Raw genomic sequence first — 27194 nt, 5'->3', positions numbered from 1 at the left:
TAGACTGAAATTTGAGAATGCTGCTGTTGCCAAAGTTATGCATACTTATTTCCTGACCATCTAGAAAATGGTTTCAAATGTGTCAAGATCTAAAAAAGCTTGTCTGAATAGTGAGAGTTGTGTACATTCATCAAAAACACGTACATCTATTTTAAATGCATTTCCACTCATTTCCCTGCCAGTTTTCACCTACAGCAATCATTCCACCAGAGGGCGCTATTCCGCTTCCTTTAAGCTTTGCAGAAAGTCCAACTCCATTTGGCTCTCCGTTCCACGTTTTCAATCCAGATAGACTGTATAATATATATGACTTAACTTTCACAGCTACTGTACTGCCTGAATTTTCAATTATTCCTAAAAGGTTTTAACAAGAGATTGGACAACCATTTGTCTGAAATGGTGTAGGGTTTCCTATCTAAGCAGGGGATTGGACTAGAAGATCTCCAAGGTCCCTTCCAACTCTGATCCTATCCTATCCTATTCTGCTTTTGACTAGAAGACTGTATGCAGGGATTGTCTTGTTTTTAGTTATGGTATGTACATTAAATTATTGTAGGTGTCATATGCATTCCTATCATATCAGGAAATCTCCAGCAAATATTATATGTCAGCTTAATTTTTATCAGGATCATGGATTTTAGAACAACAAAACAGTAAACAGTCATTGTTCAATTGTACTGCAAAACACTAGCATCTTATCATTACTAAAATTATCTAGTTGAAACTAAGCCAATTAAAATGATATAAGCATCATTCTTCATTAATTCCAGGCAACTTTATTTTAGATTAATTATAGTTAAAATGTGCATTCTAAACTTTAATTTAAAGTTCAAATATAGTTAAAAAGTAGATTTTGTCCTTGTCAAGGAATTATTTTAAAAAGAATAGAAAAAATCCTGTCAACATGGTTTACTTGAAGTTCCAAACAAAAAATCTTAGTGAGGCCTTTTCTTTCTATTAATTAGTCAGTTCCTGAGTTCAGAACAGATTTGACTCTTAGCCCAAGAAAACAGACTGCAGTGCAGTCTTTTTGGCTATGAGTCTCCAGATATAAATTCAATTATTGTCTAATTGTCCAAAATGATGTGTTTCCAGTTAAATGCAATATTGGCTCCATGAGTTAACATTTCAACTGGTGGATTAACCATCTGCCACCTTTTCTCCTCTTTCATCTCTCTGCAGAAACACATGGCTAGAGATGGGACCTAATAAAATAGAAAATTCAAAATGTGCATGAGAAGGGATACAATAATTTGAAGAAAAACAAAAAGAAGCTTTATATATGGCAACATCATAAGACATGGTATTCAGCCGGTTTGGACCAGTTCGCCCAAACTAGTAGTGGAAATCGCATGGGCCCATCCCTTCACCCCGGAGTTATGCCATCCTATTTAACTATATTTTTGAGACTAGGCACATGTGCAGAAGATGTGTGCATAAGCAAAGCGCATGTGCGGGTGGATGGGCATATGCACGGAAGGTGTATGCATGTGTGAAGCTTGTGTGCACGCCCGGGGTGAACCAGTAGTAAAAAGAAAAGTGAAACCCACCACTGAACATCATAATACGATCAAATAGTTTTCATTATTTTTCCATTTGAGTTAAGGATTAGGCACTTGAGACTTTTTAAGGACCTCTGGAAGGAAGAGAGAAACTATAACCTTGCTTCTTGCCCAATAGTTAGAAAGAAGATTGAAAACAAGAAATTCAGAGTCCTCTGAGGTCTACACATGGATCATCAATGTGAAAATGCAGCATCTGAGTGACTTGAGCCAATTACTCTCTCTCAGCACAATTCACCTTACAAGATTGTTGTTGTGGGGAAAATAGGAGGAGGAAGGAATATTAGGTAAGTTTTTCAACCTTGAGTTATTTATAAAAAAACCAAAGGAAGATTAAAAAGAAGTAAATAAATTTGAAAAACATGAACCAGGAACCTATGTCAGCAATATAAGGCAGGTCTGATCTTATACACTGGTCTCCTTGGTTTATTTTCATATGTAGCACTGTATTAAAGATACTGCTAGCCAGCTTATTTTATTTCTATCCCCTTAACAAAAAGGGACTGCTTTACTTCAGAAATTGCCAAGTGTAATGCCTGATATTTCCTAAAAGGTAAGATAAGACATCACAAGAAAAGCTGTATCTGAAATCCTTGAAATTTCTTGCAGGATGGGTAGGTACCCCAGTCTAGTGCAAAGCAGTTGTTCATATTTTGAAAAATAAACAGATACACTGAAGTTCTCTTAGCCCTGGTTAAGGCACCAAGTTAGAAAGCAAGAGATCATTAATTCAAGGTCTGTCTTAGCCATAAAAGCCGGGTGACCTTGGGCTAGTCATTCTCTCTCAGCCCAACCCATCTAACAGGGCTGTTGTGGAGGAGAAGGAACGTGTGTTGAATATGTGTCTCGCCCCCCCCCCCACATTGAGTTATTTGTAAAAATAATAAAGTTGGGATAGAAATAAATATGAACCTCTAGACTCCACAGGTATTAAGACTAGGAATGATGCAAACTCGAATAGTTCAAAACCTTTGAATGGTGCCTAGTTGGTGAAGTCAGAATAATAGATATAAAATGTTAAATTATAAAGAACCAAGAAAAGGCAAAACTAAATAAGGAAGTTATAATGGCAATGTACAATGTCTTACCCTTTGAACAAACTTAGCAAATTCGCTGCTCTCCCTGGCAGGCAAACCCAGTAATGGCCGAGGGAGGGAATCCAGAGATGAGCAATGAGCAATAATCAGTATGGTGCCTGTAGACAGAAATGAGATTTCTTGAAGTGTCGTATTAAGGTACTGGATATGAACGCTCCTAGACACGTTTTCTCCAATCTGTGGTGTAGAAAAATATTGGGTATCTTGGCTAGACAATTTTGAAGTCCCTAATTCTAATACATTTACACCATTTTGGCAACCAAGGGTTTATTTTTCAACAGCTGGAGGTTTAAATAGTGTAGTATCAGCCCCACTCAGCAGACTGGACTAGGGAATCAACTTGAGGAAGGAGAAACTACTTTTATTCAGCTTGGCTGTAAAAGCAGAATCTTGTAAGTCTGATTGTGTTGCACCTCATCCCTTTCTTAAACTCTAGTGCAGGGCTGTCAAACTCACGGTCCACGGGTGCATCACACGCTGGCCGCGCCCATGTCCAGTTTAGCGAAGGGGGGAAAAGCAATACATCACATGACACCGCCATGATGATGTGAGTTTGACACCCCTGCTCTAGTGAATCAGGGTGAATGAAGTCTGCCTGGCCTACCTTTGAATGTTATCTTATTCTAGACCTTAAACATGCTCCAGCCGCCCTGTCCAAAGGCAATGGCTTAATGGGGCTTGTGAAAACTTGGAGGATTTTAACTCCATTCTTTCTTGTTCTTGTTTTCTTTCTTCATAGATATAGATATGTCAAGCTTATCATTCCAGCATTTCTTTCATTTTCTCCTATTAAAACTAGGAGGAAAACACACTGCTGTCATTGACATAAACCAAATCTCAGTGGTGCCCAAAATTGAGCCACAGGAAATCAGAGATAGTTGCCTGCCCCAACAGAGGAGAATTTTCTATAGCAAAGGCTTGGTTTCATTTTAATCACTGACTGAAGAATAATGAAGCTTTACCTTTTGATGAACAAGTATCAGAAATCTGTTTTATACTTGAAGAGCATCTGTTAATATAGTCTTCATAGCTTTCAGACGGTATCAAAGAAGAAGAAGGAAAGTGACATCTGTTAAAAAACAATTACGTTAATAATTTAAGTGTAGTTGAAGTCTCACATTATTATTATGTTTTTTCTTACTTGAAAGTTCTTAATCTGATTCAGAAGGATATTGTTCAGGTCTTTTGCCTGGATTGTTTATACCGTACAAATATAACTTTATATCTTCCTTCTTATATTGTTACTCAAATGCTCCAACTATACTTTTTGTGCTCAGAAACCTGAATCTCAAAAAATATGTGCACTTTCTTCATATATAAGGCTACTCTTTGTCCTCTTTTATCCAATCTATTCTTTTGATTAGTTATATACTTCATTCCTTACTTTTCATTCATGGGTTTGATATCTATTAAATCATATGTGCTGTCCTGCATTAAGATTCCCAGTTATTCCTGATATAACTTGACATGTTCCTTATTATTCTTTACATGCTCATTATTGGGTGCCTCCACACTTTGCATATGCCTCCCAGTTCCATTCCAAGTATCTTGACCCCTTCCAGTCCGGCTTCAGACCTGGTTACAGCACAGAAACCGCTTTGGTCGCATTGACCGATGATCTCTGGAGGGCCAGAGATGGAGGCTATGCGTCCATCCTGGTTCTCCTTGACCTCTCAGCGGCTTTCGATACCATCGACCATGGTATCCTTCTGCGACGACTGCGGGAGGTGGGAGTGGGAGGCACTGTTTTGCGGTGGTTCTCCTCCTACCTCTCGGACAGGTCGCAGTCGGTGTTAGTAGGGGGGCAGAGATCGTCCCTGAGGCCCCTAACATGTGGAGTACCTCAGGGTTCGGTCCTATCCCCCCTACTATTTAACATATACATGAAACCGCTGGGCGAGATCATTCGGAGGCACGGGATAAAATACCATCAATATGCGGATGATACGCAATTGTATCTGTCCGCCCCGTGCCAACTCAATGAAGCGGTGGACGTGATGAACCGGGGTCTGGAGGCCGTTAAGAACTGGATGAGTGCTAACAAACTGGTGCTCAACCCGGATAAGACCGAGTGGCTGTTGTGTTTCCCCCCCAATAATTTGGCTAATACACCAACGCTTAGGCTGGGGGGTCAAATTTTATACCCCTCAGATAGGGTTCGCAACTTAGGAGTCCTCCTGGATCCACAGCTGACTTTTGACCATCAGCTGTCAGCTGTGACCAGGGGGGCATTTGCCCAGGTTCGCCTGGTCCGCCAGTTGCGGCCCTACCTAGATCGGGGGGCCCTCACAACAGTCACTCGAGCCCTTGTGATCTCTAGACTGGAATACTGCAATGGGCTCTACATGGGGTTGCCCCTGAAGTGCATCCGGCGACTACAGCTAGTCCAAAATGCAGCCGCGCGAGTGATAGTGGGCGCACCTCGGTTCGCCCACGTTACACCTGTCCTCCGCGAGCTGCACTGGCTGCCTGTTGGTCTCCGGGTGCGCTTCAGGATAATGATGACCATCTTTAAAGCACTCCATGGTAGTGGATCTGGGTACTTGAGAGACCGCCTTCTGCCGATTACCTCCCTAAATCGACCAATCAGATCGCACAGACTGGGCCTCCTCCGAATTCCATCTGCCAGTCAATGTCGACTGGCGACCACACGGAGGAGAGCCTTTTCTGTTGCTGCCCCGACCCTATGGAACGAGCTCCCCATGGAGATCCGCACCCTCACCACGATCCAGACCTTCCGCGCAGCCCTCAAGATCTGGCTCTCCCAGCAGGCCTGGGGATAGGCTTCCAATTACCCGCCCGAGTGTTTGATTGCTGAATGAAAGTTGTGTTTTATTATTTTTCTTTTGTTCACAAAGTGTTTGTTTTGACCTTGCACTTCCCCTCCCCTGTGGTTGTAAGCCGCCCTGAGTCCCCTCAGGGAAAAGGGCGGCATATAAATCCCAATAAAACCTAAACAATAAAAACCTAAACCAAGTATTTGATGTCACACTATTTTCAGAACTTTCTTCTCCCATCCCCAATAATTCAGTTTAAAATACTTTAGATTGTTTTGCAAATCACCTTCCAAATACGTTTTTTCTCTTCTTGTGAGGTGTAGTCCATCTCTTTTGAACCTCAACTGCCATCTCAGAAAGGATCTAAACCATTCTAATTGGCATCTTCTGACAATCCATTTGTTCAGTTTTAATATTTTCCAGGAAGGAAGCAAGTTCCTTTTTATGGATTATTGTGCCAACAGATTGTGGCTTCAACCTTTCTGAGCAGGGAGTCTCTGATTATTGCCATCCATTACTCCCTATTTCAGGTTTAGGGCAGGAATCCTTCCCTTTTCAAGCTTATATTTTCAGTCCCTCAGGTCTGTGGCAGCTGCTCTTCATCCATGCATCCATAACGTCATCAACAGGGAAGTCCTTAAAATTATTCTGAACCTCCAAAGTGTAAAAGTCCTTCCTGACAGCTTTGAACCTTTCTGTCATATTCCTCCATTTCTTTTACTTTCTCTATTTTCCTGGAGATGTCTTGGTGTTCTTGTCTGTATAGAAGTGCTTCCTGTCTAGTCCAAGATTTCTCCATCTTCCTTGATAAGCTAGGAGGTGAACACTGTTGCCTTTAGCCTCTTCACCCTATCTCCAGAGTAACAATCAGCCAAACCTTACAACACGTATAGTTCTTTTCTTCAGGAAGGTTACAAAAACATTTTCCTCCATCTCTAAGTTCCTGTGATGAACAACAAGAAAACAGATTCCTTCCCCTTGATCTCCCTTGCCAAATAGCTATTGAGCAAAAGCACAACCAGCATGTAAACAATTAACACACAGTTTTGCTCTACCAAACATTGTAATACTTAAAAATTGCATATTTATGGATATATTGGGGGTGTGTGTGTGTGTTGAATATGTGACTGCTATGTGATTTAATATGTAGATGTTTCAAAGAAACAATATGAAACCTTCCATTATTGGTTGCAATCATGATAAATATTTATTCACTGATCTGCATGTGCTTTGCAAGAAATATCCAATTGGTACATTAAAAAAAAATACAAAGGAAATACAAGTATAATTTTAATGTCATGTATAAATTTGGCACTGAATTTTCAATGTTAATGACAAATTTCAAGAGAAGGTAACATCATTTTCAACTGTATCCTGTCTATTTCACACCCCTTATATAGTTTCAGAAGATCTAAAGATTATTGCAGAAAACATTTCAGGTGGTATCATTGTTAAAATACGATTTTGACCAAAATAAAAGCAAAATGATGCTGCTAACAACCTTGCTGAGGAACATAATTTATTGCAGAAGTTGTCTTTCCTTTGCAATGCACGCTTAAACCAACAGAACCTCAAGTCACTTCTGTCACCTAAGCATTTTTCACAATTTCAGCATCAATGTAAGAGATATTTCAAAATCTGAACTGTACTTTGCTGCAATCAGTCAACGGCTAACATTACTTCCTGTTCTGTTTGTGGGTTTGCAAATGTTAAAAAACTGTTCTGAACCACAGAACTAAGTTGCTATGGAAAATATGGAAACAGTATGGCTAGTAGTTGTAGAAAGCAAATAATTTCTGGCTGTCCATATCAACATATATGACAATGAGTTATTATTTACCTTGTGTGATTTTCAACTTAAAAAATCTTGTTGCATTTGTTCAGTGTGACTCTTGGTTTTACTCCTAAAGTTGCTTATTAATTGGTTTTTTTAAAAAAAATCCTCACAGAGACTACCCAAAATAGTATAATAGTTTTGTATGCCCCAATGAGAATCATTGGCACATGCCATTTTCAAATTGAACTTTGATTTATGAATAATGCCATTCATTCCCTTGCACAAAGCAATTGCTTGCTTATCCAAATCATTCACCAGGAAGGCATTGCATTGGCTATTAGAATAAAAACTGTAGGCATAGGAGTAGCATATATAAGCTCCAGAATCTAAGATTTCGAGAGTTCAGATCAAATGCATTTTTCACATGGCATCTGTTTCTAGCTATAACCAGTGCAATGCTTTAAAGAAACATATAAGTAAGATATAAGGCCAATTGCCTTCTTGTTTTAACAGTTTACCCCTAATCCTCAATTGCATAGAAACTAGGGATAATTCTGTCATTACCTTCTGTACTTCAATATGCAATCAGCAAAACTAGGCTGGACTCAGCTTCTAATCAATGTTGTAACTATGACTGGTCAGGACATAAAACCAGTAAAATCCACTAAGGCGTGTCCCAGTTACTGACCATGACTGGCAGCTGATCAGAAGATTAGCAGGGCATCATTGTTCTAGAGGGTGGTGAGGATAAGCCAAGAGATTGCATTTAAAATTAAATGCAATCTATTTGGATTTGTAACTCACCATAAGTAAAGTGACCCCACCCTGATTGGTTTTATTTGACAAGACTTCCATAACTTTGGGTGGGTAATTTCCATTTAGTTACTCCCCATTACATTGACATAGTCAGCATATGAGAAACATATTTGAATGGCAACACCTACTTGTATGTGGTATCTATGCTGTAACCAAGCTCATTCAGTTCTTCTTCTGTCGTAAAAGAGGGAGCAGTTGTGCTTGCCTCCCATTTAGTCCATTCAAACAGTCCAGGTTCTATCCGAATTTTAGCTTTCTGTTCTATCCGAAGCCCTGTAATTGGAAAACATTTAAAAAAATAAGGAAGACCACTGTTCAGATCTGATTCCTTCATTCAATAAATATCTAGACTTCTTTAGCTTCTAAATTCAAATTAAAAACAAAAAAACAAAGTAAACAGATAACATCTAAGAAGGAAAGAAAATCATAGATGAGTATGAGACTTAAAAGGTGTAGACTTGACCTAAAATGGATTTTCTCTGAAGCAATAGAAGATAAAGCAAGATGGTTTTGAAATTTCCCTTTTACTCAGAAGGGCAGGGAAAATTAGAAATAACTAGTTAAAAAGGATATACTTCTGTCCCCTTCCCCTCCCCCAATAAAAGGAAAAAGGGGAAAGGGAAAGGACAGTTTAAAAGCATTACAATGATTAATTGTAATCATTGTAATTGTAATTAATTCATACAATTACAATGATTAGGAGGAGAAATGTTGAAATGATGTATCTAGAATGCTCTTTTATAAGCTGCTTTTATTGGCAGCCATATTATTGAAAAAGTAATGTGAATTTCTTGTCCAAACCAGAGGAATAATTTCCTTGAATTCCAATCCTTTGAATCCCAATATTAATACCTTTGGAGAGGGCTGGGATTGTGGTACTTAAATTACGCTACGTAGGAAAAAAGAAAGTTATCTTGTAGTAACAGGAACAGAAAATTGGTAGAATTTTCTCAATAAACAACTGTTCATATTGGAAAGCCTTACCTTCTATTAGATGATAAGCAGTTTGAATACAGTATAATGCTGGAGAAGAGTATACACAGCCAACAAACACTTCTTTTTCTAGCAAGGCTTCTCCTATTAGTAGAAAATATTAATTTTTCTTTTTTCCAAACAAAAAGGGAATGGGCGCAAATCAATACATTTTCATGAATATCAGTTGAATTTTTTTCAAACAATCCAACTGGAAACATTTAATTGAGTTCTGTACAGTTTTAATGTGGTCTCTTAGTGGATTCCATCCTCTCCTTATATACACACACCTTCATTCCCACAAGCACCCACCCACAACCCCTTTCAAAATGAAAAGAAGCTATTAGAGTCTTCATGATAATTTGACTTTAATAAGTAGATAGATCATTAAAATGTTATATAGTGTAAAAAGGATTATTAATTCATACTTATGTCTATGGAATATGAGCTTGATATAAAATCATGATTCTACATTGTTTCTAAGGATGCTCCTAATGCTGTTCAGGCATTATTCTCCCATAGCTAACTAAATATAGTATTAAAATACATTTTCCCAAAATATAATGACTTTTATGACCCAGACTTTTCTCTAAGACTTAATGTCAGGTGCATCCAGTTTAAAGAGGCTTATAATTATGATGTACGTGTTTAAAAAATAAATTTGAATGTAAATTTGTATGGGTGTTATATCAAAAAAAGCCAAATAAGAATTTCTTTTAAAACTCCTCATTTTTCTTCCTCAGTTGCTGACTAATATACTAAAAATCTTACCAGTCAGTCTAGATTGAAATGTGCCACAACATGATAAAGGAGGATCATATTTATAGCGTTTAATATAATCATCTTGATTTGGTAAACTGGAGGGGAAATTGAGGTCTCGTCGATAATATTTTCCTGAAACAAGATGACATTAACCTTATTTAATTTAATTTTGTTAATTACCCAGCTGATCTTAACATGCTGCTCTGGCTAGTAAGATTATTGCTTAGTTTTTCTTCAGAATTATAATCCCAATCTTTTTTCCAAATGTAAACTATCATGAAAATCTCCTGGTGAATGGATGTTTTATTTATTTACATGAAAACCATTTTAAATTCCCAGTACATTTGGGAACTGATGTAATACAAAATAGATGAGTCATTGTTCTTTTGTTCATTTCTCCTCACATAATCCATCGCTTTAGATCACACCTCCAATATCAGATCTCTAAAACTTTACTTACCATCTGGTCCAAAACATTGCTGTACCCAAGATTTCCCAAACACCTGGTCTACTCTTTCTCCATGACAAATTACCAACATGTCTCTCTGGGTTGTGGTTTGTGTTGACAGCTGAAAGAAATTATTTTATAACTCTGCTTATTGAAATTATTGAAAGATTAGTAGTTCAGATGAACAAAAGTGAATTCATATAGCAACTAAATTGATGAGATCTGATCAGCCTTTTTCAGCCTTCACAACTTTGCTGGTTGGGGAATTTGGGGAGTTGAAATTCACACACCTTAAAGTTATCAAGGTTGAGGAATGCTGCATTTGACTGTATTATCATTTTATATTTATGCAGCGAACTTGTGAAACTCAGAACAATGTGAATAATGTAGCATGTTTCAAGTAGAAAAAAACATTTGCTTGAATAAAGTCTATCAATAATAGCTTTCTGTCTCAAGAAAAAAATGTTGCTATGAGAAACTCATGAGTAGGATGTGATGTTTGGTTATAGCTTCTATGAAGGGGCATCTACAGCAGGCTACAAAGGAGAGCAAGTGAAGAAGTCAGCCTCATGGCATTGCAATATTTGATTACAAAGGGCAACTATCCTTTGCAACAGATCTTCTGCAGATACACTGAAGATTTAGGTAATATGTTACATAGTTATTGAATATTTAAACATTCATTCACTATAATTAAACTGTTAAGAATACAGTGTAGACTATCTTTTCCAAAATGCTGTCCCCCAAAAATATTAGATTACAGTATCCATCATTTTCAAACAAAGTACTATGCTATGTGGAAATGATGAGAATTAAAGGCAAATGCCTCTGAGAAAGCGCCAGGTTGAACTTAGTCAATTAAGATACTTTCTGAAAAATGATAAAGGAACATATAAAACTAAAACCATAAATATTTCTGTTGGGTATTTATATCAGAAAAATATAATAAAGAGACTATGTATTTAATATTACATGTATTAACAGCAACTAGAATTGTATTTGTACAACATTGGAAAAGTGTGGAGATCTCTACAGAAGAGAAGATAATAAAAAGATACTACAATGTACCAAAATTGATAGATTAACACTTGAAATTAAAGGGAAGGAAGACATGGAATATTTTGAAGTATGGAATTCATTTTATCAATGGTTAACTAACAGAAACAGAATTGAAAACATTTAAAATTATTAGAGAAGGACTAATTTTACTATGAGGGCTTATTGTAATATGTTTATTATTAATATGAATTAGTATTAATAATCAATAAGTATTAATATTATGAGAAAACACTGTTATTATATGACCACTACTAAGGAATATTATTACTATCATGATGTTTATTGCTCAAACTAATTATAACCAGACAACACACTGTTCATATAGATGTTGAAATTGTTGCTCTTTCTTTATATAGCAAAAAAAAAAAAAAAACCCTTTCTCAGAAGAATAGCAGGAAGAATTTACTTATGTGGATGCTGTAGATAGAATAAAATCTTTAGGGTAACTTTTTAAAAAGTTGGTTGACTTCTGAAAATAGATGTCATTGCCCTTTGGCAATTTTGATAATGTTACTCTTTCATAAGTATAATCTTTATTGTCATTGTACTTAAATACAATGAAATTGGTTTCATCTAGAAATCCTGAACTAAAATTTGATAACTGGATAAATGTTTTCTGTATCTAAATGTTTAATACCTAACTTGTCTTCCCCTTCATTCTTACACATATTCCATAGATCAAGATCCCTGAATTTCAGTTACCTGATGAGCAAGCATTTTGGCTACATTCCTTGGCACTGGACTTGGAATCTTTGTTTTAAAGCATGTTTTGATTTGGTTCTTAGGATGTTGGCCTGCATCTGCAGAGAAAATATATTCTCTGAAACATAAATAGCAAAGAACAAAACAGAAAACAGTGAGAACATTTGGAATCTCATATATCTTTGGACTGAATGTAAGATAACACATCTCAGAAGAGTAATTTCCCTCATAAATGGAACACAGTGTTCTTACCAAGAAACCTGCGTCTACACAAAACTGTCTCCTGTGACTAAAGTGGGAAGTAGGAATTCTAGTACTCTCCAGATAATTACAATGCTCATAACTCAGTATATAGTGAATAATGGGAGTTGTATCTGAAATATATTTGTGTTGGCAATAAGGAAATAAAAAGAAGGAGAATTATGGGCTCAATGTGCTAATCAGTGAAACTAAACCATTTAGTGACAAATGAGCAATACTCCATTTTCTTAGCATTCCTTACTAGTATAATTAAACCTGCATTTTGTGCAGAGTAAATGGCATATTTCCCCTTCAGAGCACATCTATCTATTTTTGATGCTTTCTAGCATCTACATAAAAAAATGCCTCCATAGCTATTTTAAGCAAAAACCATTAAAAAAAACCAACATCCTTAGCTGTCCAAGATACAGAAACAGTTGTAAGATTATCTCTCAATGTAATGGCCGTGACAATATATTCATTTTCATTCTGATTTCATGAGTCTGCCTTGCAATGCTAAAATGACAGATAGAAAGCTGAGACCCAATTCCATTCATTGGCTGGGTTACTCATATTCCTTGAAGTGGAATGGGGTGTATCTTTTGGTTGTTATATGATTTCATGTTAAATTGCATTTAGATAGGGATAGCACTAGTAAAGATCTCTCTCTCCTCTCTCTCTCACATACAAGCATACACAAATAAGTACACAAAGCTCTTAATTTAGGATGGGGAAGCCTTATGAGCTGATCACCAGGTTAATCACTTGTGTTGCTGCAAGTGAGGCCCTGTCCAGTGGTGGGTTTCAATTTTTTTACTACCTATTCTGTGGGGGTGGCCTGTTTGTGGGCATGGCTTAGCAGTCATGTGACCAGGTAAGAGTGGCCAACTTGTAAAACGTGGTGAAACTCATTTAACAACGCTCCTGCTTAGCAACCAAAATTTTGGGCTCAATTGTGATCATAAGTTCTTTTTCTTTCTTTCTTTCTTTCTTTCTTTCTTTCTTTCTTTCTTTCTTTCTTTCTTTCTTTCTTGTATCCCTCTCTTCCTCTTTCTTTCTTTCTTTCCTTTCTCTTCCTCTTCCTTCCTTCCTTCCTTCCTTCTTTCTTGTGTCTCTCTCTCACTTTTTCTTCCTTCCTTTCTCCCTCCCTCCCTCCTTTCTTTCTTGTGTCTCTCTCTCCAACTTTCTTTCTTTCTCTTTCCTTCCTTCCTTCCTTCCTTCTTTATTCCTTTCTTTCTTTCTCTCTCTCTTTCTCTTTCTCTCTTTGTTTCTCTCTTTTCTCTCTCTCTCTCTTCCTTCCTTTCTCTTTCTTTCTCTTTCTCTCTCCCCCCCCCCCCCCCGCTCTCATGCACACATCCCTTCCGGTTGGCGAAAATTTTTGTTTTGCCAGCTGGGAGGCTGGCAAATGAACCTTACTATCCATTTAAAACTAACCCTATCACCCTAGCACATTTAACTAGAGTGAGTGAGGTGGGGGTGATTTTCATGGGGGCAGAAGGGGGACTTAGCACTTGGCACAGAAGGCTTCACTCCCGAGATGCCCCCGTCTTCCTATCTATAGCCAGAGGCATTGAAAGCCTGAAAATTCTACCACATTTTCATAAGGGAAAGCAGCTCCATGGATTGTATTGGGGAATTGGGCCAATGGGGCAGCGATGACTGGAAAGGAGAGACGTTTCGCTTTGGGGGCTCCTGCTTCGCTTGTCTCCCGGAAGGGCTTAGGCGGTGGCAGTAGTGGCGGCTCCTGGGGAGTGAAGTCATCATGGCCATTGTCTCCCCTGAGCTGCCCGCCATGTCTCTGAAGCACCTGTCGCTTGCAGCAGCAGGAAGAAGGGCAGCATAAAGCAGTGTCGCCTTAAACTAAAGCCTCTGAGTAATTGGGAAAGAAAGCCACGCTTGGAACCTGCCAAGCACGGTTTTCTTTCCCAGTTACTCAGAGGCTTTGTTTTAAGGTGGCACTCCTTTACACCGCCCCTCCTCTTCTTCCGCACTAGATTTCTTTTCTTCCAGAATGGCAGGGGGAAAAAACCCACCTCACCTCTGAGCTCCAACACTCTGCCAGAAGGGTAGGGTGGGGGAGATGGGGGACTCCTACTTACCTGTGGGGATTACTGGATCTTAAATGGCTCATGCAAGTACAGTAGGTGTGTCATTCCTCCCTCCCTCCCTCCTTCTCTCTCTCTCTCTCTCTCTCTCTCTCTCTCTCACACACACACACACACACACACATGCACACACACACCATTTCTCTCATGTGTGCCACTGACAGCTCTCAAAGAGAAGGAAGTGTAAGGACTCATGCCTTGGGAAGGGGTTGGATTAGATTACCTCCATGTTCCCTTGCATTCCTTTATGTTCTCTTTCCCATTTAGTCACAAACAGCCCCATTCACTTGGAAGTTGGTCACAAACTCCACTCATCCCACATGCGCCCTGGTCCCACCTGAGGAGGTGGGCTGTGGGGCGGGGGAATGGAGCAGTATGTGGCTCCGCATTTCTCAATCTTCTTCCCCGTCTCAGAGCTGTGCATCCAGCACAACTAACTGCCCCGCCTTTCTTGGGGCTTTGCCTTTTTCTAGCAAGTGGGTAGGGGCTGTGCTGGGGGTGGCTGTTGTGTGCCCTGGAGCTGTGGGCAAAGGAGCAGCCGGTGCTCGGGGCAGCTGAGATCGGTGGGACTTGGCTCCCCCCGCACCCCAAGTCTGGGTGCCAAAACTTTGGTCCTGCCCCCACAGGCTTTGGACACCAAAGGCACTTGGTGAGGTTGTGCAGATGTCTGCCACCTTGCTTGGCTCCCAAAATGGAGGACAAGAGAGAAGCAGCGGCCAGAACAAGGTCCAGTGTGGTCCCCAGCCCTTCCACAGAGGATCCTGGGACAGGGACCCTCCTTTGGCCCCGCTGTTTCTGGGGGGTGCAGAGCCCTGGGGAGCCTGGCAGGATGGGCTTCCTCCAACCACCGGGTTCTCTGCTCCTGTTCCTTCCTTGGCTGTTGGAAGAAGCCCACACATGCTTCCTTCTCTTTGACAGCCACCTGATTTCCAATGGGGTGCGGAGAAATCCATGCGTTAGAGGGAAGAGAAGGCTGAGCATCTGCTAGAGACTGCCTTTCCTCCCTCTCTAATGCATAGATTTCTCTGTTGGAAACCAGGTGGCTGTCAAAGAGAAGGAAGCGCGCATGGGCTTCTTCCAACAGCCAAGGAAGGAATAGGTCAGGAGCGGAGGATTCAGCTGTTGGAAGAAGCCTGCATGGCACGTGATTCCTTCTCTTTGGAAACCAGGCGGCTGTCAAAGAGAAGGTAAGTTTGCACCGCACGGGCTTCTTCCAACAGCCAAATCCTCTGCTCTGGTAAAGGAAGTGTGTGGGTGAGGCAAGCATGGTGTGGACAGGTGGGGTGAGAGAGAGAGAGAGCGGTGATTGGGTGGGTGGGGGGAGTGAGTGGGGGAGCAAGCCAGGGGCTGGACCGTACCAATAAGGGGCCTCCAGGGGGCCCGGTATGCAAACAAATGCCCAATTTCTGCTACCGGTATGTGCATACCGGGGTGTACCGGTCAGAATCCACCTCTGGTCCTGTCTCTAAAATGATGAGTTAAGACATTTTCAACCAATTAATACTAACCTGTGTTTAACCCAGGTATCTGACTCATTGGCTTTTTCTGTGTAATTTTCAGGGAGAAATCCCCGGCATCCAGTTTGGTGAGATATACCAATTGTCCATCCATCACATATTTCATGTTGCTGTGACCGATCAACATATATAAGATCCCCTGAATTCAACATTAATTCATCAATATTTTGAGGCTTGTACTGGAATAAGACCCTTAAAACCTTAATAGAAGCCAGTAAAAAAAGTCAGTATTAAATTGAAAAATATTTTGTCAAATCCAAGAAAAGTTACATTTGCATATTTGCATCCATTAACCTGATTCATAATGTTGACATGCAATTATAACCATAACCTTACATCATTAAGCATGTCCTTCACTTGGTTAAGAATATTTCCAAAATTCATTTCAGAATTAAATCCCATTGATTTCAATAGAATTTATTTAACAAAAAGGAGATGGGATTTGACTGCTGGAAAATCAGCTATATTATATCAATAGTAGGAGAAAACATAGGGTGGACAAGGTGATGCTCTTGAACTTTCAAGAATGTGATAATCTGATGGTGTGAAATGTTATCATAGAAGGAATAGTTGTCTTCTGCAACACAATTATCAATGCCAGCCAAAATAGTTGCTCAGTAATACATAGTTATTATGGTTAAATCAAAGCCTTTTCAGATCTCTCTGATTTTGCACTGTAGTTATTTTTATGTATATGATTCAAATTTTAATTCAGTAAGAAATTCCTCAATAAATAAATTGACAAGTATAATGTTTTTTTATTCATTTGGATTCCTTTAATCTACTTTTCACATTTGTATGGTGAATAGTGATCATGTTTTGTTCATATTTATGCAGAAATATTGAAAATTTAAAAGATTTCACAAACTTTTAAGCACTGCTCAAACAGATTTTAATTTTAAGAGATTTAACAAACAGCATGCAAGTGTGATGGAAAAATTACTTTAGTTTATATTTTAGTGAAAGCTTATCAAATATGTATTTCGTGAAGTAAAACTCAGTTCTACTTTAAGTTCAACATATTCAAAATTGTATGATGCAATATTCCCATCAAAACTATGCATAAATTATAACAATTTGGGCAAAAAGTATACAAGATTCATATATTAATGAAACAGTGGAAAATGACATTCAAGAATATTGATTTGAATAATTCTTTAACAGGTTCAGAGCAGTTATTCATACATATATGAGTATGAAAATTAATATATCTTTCTGAGTGCCATTCTAAACATCTATAAAAAGATACAAAAATGGGTGAACTTAGAAACAGAGCAAGCCTGAAGTGGATGGATTCCAGGTAGCACTTACTTGATAATGGACGAAGCGCATATCCCTGGAATAGAGAGCTGCCACCCACTGGCAACTTTGCTTAGGGTTGATTGATTTAGCCAGTTGTTCCAATGTCTTTTGGTGATGAGGATAAAATTTGTGGGCTAAAGTGAGGTGGAGTTGCTTTATTGAAGGCTTCACACAGCAATCTGTAGACAAAACATAACCAAACTGTACCTACAAGGCTGTATCAGGTATTACTGTATTATTCTCAGACTTGCATTTGAAAAAGTGTTGCAGCATTGAACGGATGCACAGAGAAATCATTTGACCAACGCTTCAGAAAATACCCCCCTTGCTTTCAGTGGTATACATAGATCCCTGTATTCTTAGAAGTTAAATACATACAGGCAAGTATTAGAACATATTCTAATACTCCCAAAGCTACACGGAAGGGGCTGCTATATAGAAGGAGAATGTAAAGGACAGCTCCCCCTCTCACAAACCTGCTTCTCTGCTTGTACCAGTAGACATCATGACCTCTGGATTATTGTTACCTGCTAAGACTGTGGCCTCTGCAGCAAAAGCAGCAGCAAATGATTTGATGACATTTTCAGGGCCATCACTAAGAAAGAAGCCAATGTAGGTGCTGGAAGAATGTAGTGACAGGGAAATCATCACAGGAAAACTGCTGGAAAATTGGCTACCGGCTTTTTCTAGTGCTTGATATAAGCCATCAACTTTTTGGTCTTCACACTGGGGGAAAAAAATCTTGAGTTAGAGTTACAGACTAAAGAGCTGAGTTAACTGTTGAGTGTAGTATACAGTGATATATAAAACTAAAACCTTTAAAGTAAAGATGACATGGATATGATGAATTATAACAACTGAAATAAGTATAGGTCATTTCATCCAGCTACTGGCTTAATTTCTGAAATCCAAGATACTTTCATGCCACCACAAGTCTCCTGACCATTTTCTTGCTGGCAGTTGCTCAGTTCTTCTCATGAACAAATTGGAACTCTTCCAGCGGGACACCAAGGTTGTATGAAAACCAGCATCCTGTCAGCATTCCATTCTATTCTACTCTATCCTACTTTCTCTGTTTCTCTTGCAGCATTTCTTCTTGCAGCAAGAGAAAAAAGCCACTCACTTGAAAAAGCACAGGGAAATAATGTCAGTGGTGTCTTGCAGGAGTTACTCAGCAGAAAATATTAAGGAGGCAAAAATGCTTGTCTACTGAATCACCTGCCCAACATCTCCAGGGCTAACACTGCACAATAAACTTCATAGTATTTCCTCCTGTACCACAGATGAGAATGAAGTTAATGAGCTCAGCTATGGAAAAGCATCACTGATGTAAGAATAGCAAGTGTGATACAAATCCCAGAGTAGCAGACATGCAGAGTGAAATTATCTCTGACCTTAATCTTTAGCTTAACCCAAATAGTGCATTAAGCTTTACACAGCAAGGTAAGATTGCAACAAGAGATACCAGAATGTTATTTAAGTCATTGTCATCTCACACACAAAAGTAACTTACTGTGAAGAAGTCAGAAAGGGTAATGTGTGGAAAATTTTCATGGGCTTTGTTTTTTCCACACTGGCATTTGCTTTCTCTCCAAAACTCCAGCAGAATGTCATTCAAGGGGCCCGTTGGACACAAATAGAGGGCATATTCCTGAGGGATGGGATCTTCTAAAGAAGGATCATTGCAATGAGAATGCAACCTGCAATTAAAAAGGAGAATGGCTTCCCTTCTGAGAATGGATAAGGTTAAAAATTAGGCAACTTTTTCTTGCATTTTAGAATACTTTAAAAGGAGAAAACAGCTGTTTTAAGCCTTGTAGATCCTGAAAGCACCCACTCCACTCCTTAAAAACTGGCTAATTTTCTCAGAATGTATGCTACTCCCACCTATTTTAAAGTATGGCCCTTCACATGTTGCATAAAGCATCCGAAATTACCCATAGAAATGTAGAATGGGAAAAGCAGTAACAATACTATTTTTTTTTTATTCAGGACAAGTTGTGCTGAAGCTTTTCAGACAGATGACTATCTGATGACCTCCACTGAAGGGAAACAAACCACTTTGTAAGTCAATTTCACTAGTTGATAATTTATTGTCTTGTTTATGGAGATACTCTATCATCCAGGTCATGGTTGTCCCAAAGGTACTTTTTCAAAGGTGGTTTTTTATTGTCATGAAAATCCTCCTAGAGCCTAATTTAAATCTATCATAGGTTCTGTTCCTGCCTTATGGAGCAATAGAGAAAAGCCAACTCGCTCCTCTGCATGGCAACCATTTAGACTTCTGCTGTCATATCTTAGTCTTCTCCTCAGTAAAACAGATATGCCCATCTCCTCCATTGTTCCACATAGGAATTGGTTTCCAGGTCTCTTATTAACTGAATAGCCCTTGTCTTTATTTGTGCCAATTGATCAATGTTCCTTCAAACTATGATACCAAAACTAAACACATCTCCAGAATAGAAATGTTAAAACTACAATTCTTGTTACAAAAAATTCCACTGAAATTATTCTAGTTTAAAAGCACCCTAGGTTCATCCTTCTCAAGATTAAATAACAGCTAAGCCTACAATAAGATCTTTGGAATAGATTTTCCTAAATAAGCCCCAATTTCAGAAGCATATTTTGGTTGTATGCTGCTCACAATCATTTAACTATAAATATTATGAAATAAATAATAAATACATATTTGTTCCCAGAACTGTAAATGTTACAATTTTTACACATTTAATAATCACATTTTTAAAGAATCTGATCGTGTCAGTTTCTGATAGTTCTGATGACAAAGCAGTCTTTCTCCACTGCCAAGTTAAATAGTTGTCCACCCGTCCATGAGTCACTAGAAAATAGTGCTAGCATATTGTTTGATTTTTCCTTGGCAGTTTCCCACCCCACCTCTTGTTTCTATTCTGAATGGCCGTGTCCATTTTTGAGCATGTGCTGCCTTTTGTTTAATTGTCTGGTGTTGACCTCTGTTATTTCTGAGGGATTCCAAGCTAGTGGGAAACAGTTACCAATCCCAATAATACTGGAGTGGGACAGGAGGGAGTTTGGGGAGATGATAAATTTAGACAGGTGGCATGATTCCCCTTTCCTGCTTTACCCTGCAGAGCAAAGCCAGAGAAGATGAGATTGCATCTTAATTTAGGAAGCTCACCTAACAGCTATTAGACTTGCTGAAACAACAGATTTTGAAACAATGTCCATTCAAAACCATAGTAGCTGACTTGCCAAAGACTGCGGTTTTGAAATATCACATTAGATATGGTCATGTTGGCTGCTTTTGAAAGAGATACATTTTTCTCTTTTTTTCACACATTTTCAAGTAGATACTGTTCTTTCAAATCCATGTACTTCCTCACCTTTTTTAAATGGGGAGGAGAAAAATGACAACAGAGAAGATTGCCAAGAAAGTGAAAAGAAAATTTATGTTCACATCACCTTGAAGTGGCCAATAGAAACTGAATAACCCCCTTTGGATCACTCGACTGAGCCGTGTCAACATCATGGGCAGTGAAACATGTCATTTCGAAATTGTTAGTGGTTACTGTCAATTTTGGAGGGGAAACAATACAGGAACAACTAAGAATGACTTAAGATTGCCTCAAGCTTGGGCCAAGGATGAGAAGAAAATTCTCAAGGACCAAAAGAGCAAAGAGATAGGCCGGGAATTTCATACCTTGATTAGATATTAGTGGGAAAGGCTCCAAGATAGGTAGGCCGAGTGTTGAAAAACACTGTACTCCTTGCATATAGTCGTGACACCAACATACTCTGAGAATCTCTTTATCAGCCATATTTCCCTAAGGCAACTTTAATGAATATCAAGATCCAAAGCTCTTCTTCCATATCATTTTTGAATTATATGTAATTCTATTCCCTAGATCAATGTTTGTCAACCTTGGCTACTTTAAGATATGTGGACTTCAATGTCAGAATTCCCTAGCCAGCATAGAATAGCTGGCTGGGGAATTCTGGGTGTTGAAGTCCCCAGGTCTTAAGTGACCATGGTTGAGAAATACTGATCTAGATTTCATTTAACATAAATGAAAATCAGGGCTCTTCACAATAGAGTTATTGAATCAGAAAAAAAACATTCAAAATAAATTTCTCTGCAGCAACATGCCATAGGACTTTATTTAAAACTTTTAAAAAGTTGTCCATTTTATATCAAATTCTGAGCAGCTCCCAATCAGTAATTAAAATCACACCCAAACTTACCATTGTATTGCTGCTTCTGCTGTCTTTTGTCCAGTAGCTGCCAAAGCCTTTAATCTAAAGAAAAACAATATATTCATTTTGAGCAAAAAATGTGATAGATAATGTTTAAACAATGTCACTAAAGATTTGGCTTTGCCATATGTATAGCTATTGCTCTAGTGGTTAAAACCCCAGGCTAGTAATCAGGAGATCAAGAGTTCTAATCCCTTCCTAGTTAGGTATGAAAGCTGACTGGGGGACATTGTGCTAAAACCCTATATAGGTAGTCCTCAACTTATAACAGTTCACTTAGTGACCATTCAAAGTTACAACAGTATAACTTAGGACCACTTTTCACCCTTATGACATTGCAGCATCCCCATGGTCATGTGATTTATATTCGCACGCTTGACACCTGACTCACATTAATGACAGTAGGAGTGTGGTGGGGTCACATGATCCCCTTTGTGACCTTCTGACAAGTAAAGTCGATGGGAAAGCCAGACTCACTTAACAACCGTGTTATTAATTAACAACTGCAATGATTCAGTTAACAAATGTGACAAGAAAAGTCGTAAAATGGGGGCAATATCAATATATATATAGCAGTAGACTTATATACCGCTTCATAGGCCTTTCAGGCCTCTCTAAGCGGTTTACAGAGAGTCAGCATATTGCCCCCAACAATCTGGGTCCTCATTTTACCCACCTCGGAAGGATGGAAGGCTGAGTCAACCCTGAGCCGGTGAGATTTGAACCGCTGAACTGCTGATCTAGCAGTAGCCTGCAGTGCTGCATTTAACCACTGCGCCACCTTGGCTCACTTAACAAATTTCCCGCTCAGCAACATAAATGTGGGGAAAATAGGAGGAGGGAGATTAGGAAGATTGTTTACTGCCTTGGATTATTTATAAAAATAATAAAGGCAGGTTAAAAAAAAAGAAAAATCACTAAGTTCAAACCCTGGTGCTAAAAATATTCTTGTACATGCAAGCATTTCAGTAAGGCATTACCTTTTTCTATCTTTTCAACTGACCTGGTATAAGGATGGAAATTGTTAGCTATAACAAAGTTGATGTGCATATAATTGTCTGTGAATCAGCAGCAATTCTCCAGTTCAGGTCCTCTAGGTTTAAAGATGGTTTTTACTAAAGATAGTAACCACCATTTGGACATTTCCTCTTATAATTATCGGCATGCAAGAATTACAGAATACATGAATTTTAGAAAACTGTGCCCTGATTAATTGGAGAATTAGATTACCTCTTCTTAAGAAATAATGAATAAAGCAATCCTATCTGTGATTTAGCCTTAGATAAAACTTAATGCAGGTAGTCCTTGACTTACAATAGTTCATTTAATGACTCTTCTAAGTTACAATGGCACTAAAAAGTGACTTATGACAATTTTTCACATTTATGACCATCCATGGGCACATGATCATACACTATATTGCCAAAAGTATTCGCTCAACCATTCACATAATCAGACTCAGTTGTAAGTGAATACTTTTGGCAATATCATGTAATTCAGATGCTTGGCAACAGACTCACATTTATGATGGTTGCAGGGCCCTAGGGTCAGCAACATGCCCCCATGGTCGGCAACAACTAGTGGAGTAAAATCCTCAGGGACTCCTTTGCCTTTTACTTTTTATCAAAAATAAGCTATTATTAGTTTAGATTCACTCCTTAGCTGATATAGATTAGCAGCTCATTTGTACGTGTGACTGGGAGAGAGAAGGATGCTATGGATCCATCAGTATTCTTAGTATGTCCTTTGATATGTCTCTTTAGCCCTTGTTTGATGTTGGGCCCAATGTCAGAATGAACCTGCTTTAGAGGCTTTCATGCAGCTGAGTTTATCTCTCTGAAGTTGGAGCTCTCTCCGCACCTTCAGAAGAGAAAAACCAAAGAAGCTTTTATTCCTTAGATACCTTTCCAGGAATATTAAGGTTGTGGCCCACATCAGTTGTCATTCAAATACTGCAGCCCCGTTGAATTGTATTTATTTAGAATCACAGTGTATCCTGCCATTCTACTTCAAGAAGCTGAAGGTGACTAGCAGCAACTGTATTAATAAGCAAGCTGTTATAGCCTATACAAAAATAATCACAGAAACCCAACAATTAAACACATATTGATTTTTAAAGAAACAATGGACATAGCCAATGAACAAACAAATGTTAGAAGCTAATTTAAATTGTAGTTAACTATAAGCTAACTAAACATGCTAAATAATATCTCCCTGCCAGGGAAAATAATCAGGAAATGTTTTTGTCGTCCCACTCAGAAAAGATATGAGTCTATGAGGTTCTTAGTATATTTAAGTGAATGAGAAATGTAAATATTCCCCCCCCCCCAAAGCCTGCTCCTAAACCTTTGTATTGAAATTATTCCTAAAATGTTATTTGCATTGTAAGAAGTAATTCATCAGAGCAAACTCATTTGAAAGCAGCCGGCAAAAATTATATGTTGCATTCTTTAAATGCCTAGTATGCTACATAGCAATGTAAAAGCTAGCACTTTTAGATTTAAATGATAGAAATTGGCTATCCAAGAACAAAAGGAAATTGTTCAAAGCACCCCTAGAATTCTAAAATGAGAATGCTGGAAGGGACATTGTATAATAGCTCATTAACTTAGTTGCCTGTTTGTTGCAGGAAAATTCAAAGCACCCCAAACAAGTGGTTGCCCAGTTTTTACCCGTGAGGACTCTTAAAAGACTCTAAGAGTCTTCACAAAATGACACATTCAATAATTCATTTGCTTACAATCATAGAGTTTTAAGAACTTCCAAAATTTTGTCCCCTTTAAGAATTTAACTTCAATAAATTCCAAACAATTTCCAGTTTTAATATTGTATTTGCTTTGCTTTGGTTCAGATATACTTTAGATGATTATATTGTGATTGAATTTAACGACACTGTCAAATAACCTTCTCCAGCAGATTGACCTGAAAAATGTAGGCATATCCAAGAACTGAATTTGCTTTGTTCTCAAAGGAGATGCTATGCTACAAATGAATCATTGATGACTCCATGTAGTTTTTTAAATTGTTTATTTATTTATTAAATGTATATACCTCATTTGAACTTTGGTGCTGCTGTAAATTATTGCATATATACCATCGAAAACCAGGGCAACCAGCAGAGAGATGCTGAACCGTATAAAACCAGACAAATCACTAGAAGCCAAAATCACAAGACTACATCTGATTTACTTTGACGATGACATGTGTGCAAATTCATTGCAGAAATCAGTGATGCTAGGAAGGGTTAATAGAGCAAAAGATCTCGCTGTCCCGATACCATCAAAGCTGTACCAAGATGAACATCCAACAAGAAAGAAAGCTGTGCTGGACAGCATGGAGAGCACTTGCATTTAAAATTGCCAAGAGTCGGACACGACCGAATGGTTAAAACAATAATATATCACCCATCTCATGATTGAGTAATTCTGGGTGGCTTACAGCACAATAAAAACAAAAATATATAAACATTAAAACATTGAGAAACATTAACATGTTAAAATGAACAGGAATTGGGTAAACTGGGAACCAATACATAAACAGGGTGGGGTTGAGATGTTCTTCTCATAAGCTCTTTCCATGAGCTCTTCTAAACATAAAAGGGTGGATTTCTGTGACAGTGTGAAAATAACTGTACTTACGCTACATGTACAGAGAAACCAGTGGCCAAGAGAGGCTCCAGTAAGGAATTGGTACTTCTGTTTTTTCTCTTGTTTAAGACCTTCGAATAGAGCTGAGTCTCAGCTGCCGCCATCTCTTCCTTTCCTTCTGTAAATGTGTGTATAGAGAAAGAGAGGCAGAGTCTGCTAAGATAAAATCAAACCCTCAAAACCTCCTTCAGTCTTTTTGACACAAGCTTATATCCTGTTTTTACAGAATGCTGCGGTTCTTACAATTATTACAGTAGGCAGACTACAAAGAGGAGGAAAAGGAAAGCAGATTTTTAATATACATGCCATATAGCAGCAGATTCAACATGACTTATATTGCCTTTGAGATAGTCTTGGGTCCTGGAGACAGCCTGGATTAGTATCTGCATGTTCCTTGGCAAGATTTTGGAATGCTTGCCATTGCCTCCTTCCTAGGGCTGAAAGAGAGTGACTTGTCTAAAGACACTCTCTTGTGCCTAAGACAAAATTAGAGGATGTGGTTGGTGGTATCTTTGGTGTCTGCACCCAACTGGCTCTCTTTCAGCAGGAATTACCAATGAATTAGCCACATTCCATATTGCTGCAAGTCAGTGTTTCCTAGTTTGTAATTCTTTATATTGAACTCAATGGCAGTCCAGTTCTGACAATTCTTGGAAAATAGACAATTGATGTACTCATCAAAGCTAATGACAAGACTTCCTAGTAAAATTAGAATTAAGTCAATAATCTTTAAGGAAAAAAATAACTTCATCCAAAACATTATATCCCCTTTCCAAAGTACATAAGTGTTGTGTATCTTGAGTCATAATCTTATCTGAATTGTTGTTGTTTTTTTGTTCTCTTCCCACTCTTTCACACTCTCCATTCTATGTTCAATCACCATTTGTAATTAAACTCAGGAAGTTAATTTATGGTAGATTGGAATCTGCATGTAGAATCTCCAGATGTTCTGGAGTACAATAGATTCCTCATAATCTCCAACCACTAATTTTGCTGACTGCCACATGTGAATGGAAATTCTTGGGCAAGACATATGGATAAACCTAGGTTGGAAAAGTTTAATATTCCCTGATATGACAAACTGCTCTCCTGGATTTAGAATGCAAGCAGGAGACAGGACATCCTGCTTGCATTCTATTGCTGAGCATAAGTTCCTCTGAAAATACTGGGTCAAAATCCCACTTATGAATTTCAGGAAAAATACTATTTCATCCCTACTGATGTGCTATGGGTCATAACTCTCAATTAGTATGTGAGAAGTCAATTGAGCTCTTTCCTGGACCAGGAGACCTTGCTCACTGTCACTTATTCCTTGGTCATTTCCTTTTTGGATCACTGCATGTACTCTACGTGGGCTGTCCTTGAAAACCACCCAGACACTTCAACTGCAGCATGCACAGTAATGTGTGTGTGTGTGTGTACATTTGCCCATGTAACACCTCTGTTGTATGTGGTGCACTGGCTTCCAGGGTTTTGTGTGTGTGTGTGCAATTCAAGATGGGCATGCTCCTGGTCCTTTCTCCCAAATATTGCCATCTGATTGGAGCTTGGAAGTGTGCCTTTTCCATGGCAGCCCTTGCCCTATGCAACACTCTGCGTCCTGAAATTCAGCAGGCCTCTACCTTCCTAGCTTTTGGTGAAGCTTTAAACTTCTGGCTTTTCCCTGAAGTGCTGGGATAAGATTGGATGACAGCACATTAGAAGTCTGACGGTGCAAGATTTTTGTTGTTTTAAATATTTTAATTGTGTTTAGCTTTATAGATTTACTGTGATTTTATTTATCTTTTGGTCTTTTATTGGGAGCCACCCAAGTGGGCTGAAAGATGGGTGACTATATAAATGTTTTAGATGATTGATAGATAGATAGACAGACGATAAACAAACTACATCTTCGATTACCAGAATCTCTTTATTCTTGTCTCTCATACTTGTGGGCTAATGTAATAATCATCCTATAAAATAGAACACTTATCCAATTTGGTTTTGCAGCTTTTGTGGAAGTAGTGCAAACAGAAACATTATCACTCTTTATTGTCCAGTTTAGTCATTGAACATTTCTGCTGGCACCCACTGAGGCAAATAATAAATGTCCTTGTCTGCAAGACCCATTTTCTCAAAAGGTGGCTTTTTTGGACAAAAGACAAAAAACATACAGTCTCTAGCAGTATTTTAATTGTC

The 27194-nt window shown here is 38.5% G+C and overlaps 1 protein-coding gene across 1 annotated transcript; it reads right to left on the bottom strand.

Moving 5' to 3' along the window:
* Positions 1-25496, bottom strand: UBASH3A (ubiquitin associated and SH3 domain containing A). The gene is made up of 14 exons (XM_032219223.1): positions 25008-25496; positions 21358-21411; positions 18650-18836; positions 17664-17862; positions 17146-17315; positions 15826-16034; positions 11973-12090; positions 10224-10332; positions 9773-9895; positions 9014-9106; positions 8158-8302; positions 3622-3728; positions 2651-2757; positions 1-1205 (listed from the first exon to the last, which is right to left on the bottom strand). The coding sequence occupies exons 1-14, from the start codon at positions 25118-25120 to the stop codon at positions 1068-1070; spliced, it is 1872 nt and encodes a 623-aa protein (XP_032075114.1). The 5' UTR covers positions 25121-25496; the 3' UTR covers positions 1-1067.
* Between the last annotated feature and the right edge of the window lie 1698 nt (positions 25497-27194).

This window comes from Thamnophis elegans, chromosome 6 (assembly GCF_009769535.1).
Source record: "Thamnophis elegans isolate rThaEle1 chromosome 6, rThaEle1.pri, whole genome shotgun sequence".
NCBI lineage: Eukaryota > Metazoa > Chordata > Lepidosauria > Squamata > Colubridae > Thamnophis > Thamnophis elegans.
The sequence above is the reverse complement of the archived record's forward strand: the minus strand, read 5'-3'. Positions and strand labels throughout refer to the sequence as shown.

Coding starts and splice junctions, on each gene's coding strand:
- UBASH3A (XM_032219223.1), bottom strand. CDS start 25,120: ATGGCGGCAGCTGAGACTCAGCTCTATTCGAAGGTCTTAAACAAGAGA. Junction 9,107..9,772: donor ATTTCAATCTAGACTGACTG/GTAAGATTTTTA, acceptor TTCTACTAATAG/GAGAAGCCTTGCTAGAAAAA. Junction 3,729..8,157: donor AGCATAGATACCACATACAA/GTAGGTGTTGCC, acceptor GTTTTTTAACAG/ATGTCACTTTCCTTCTTCTT.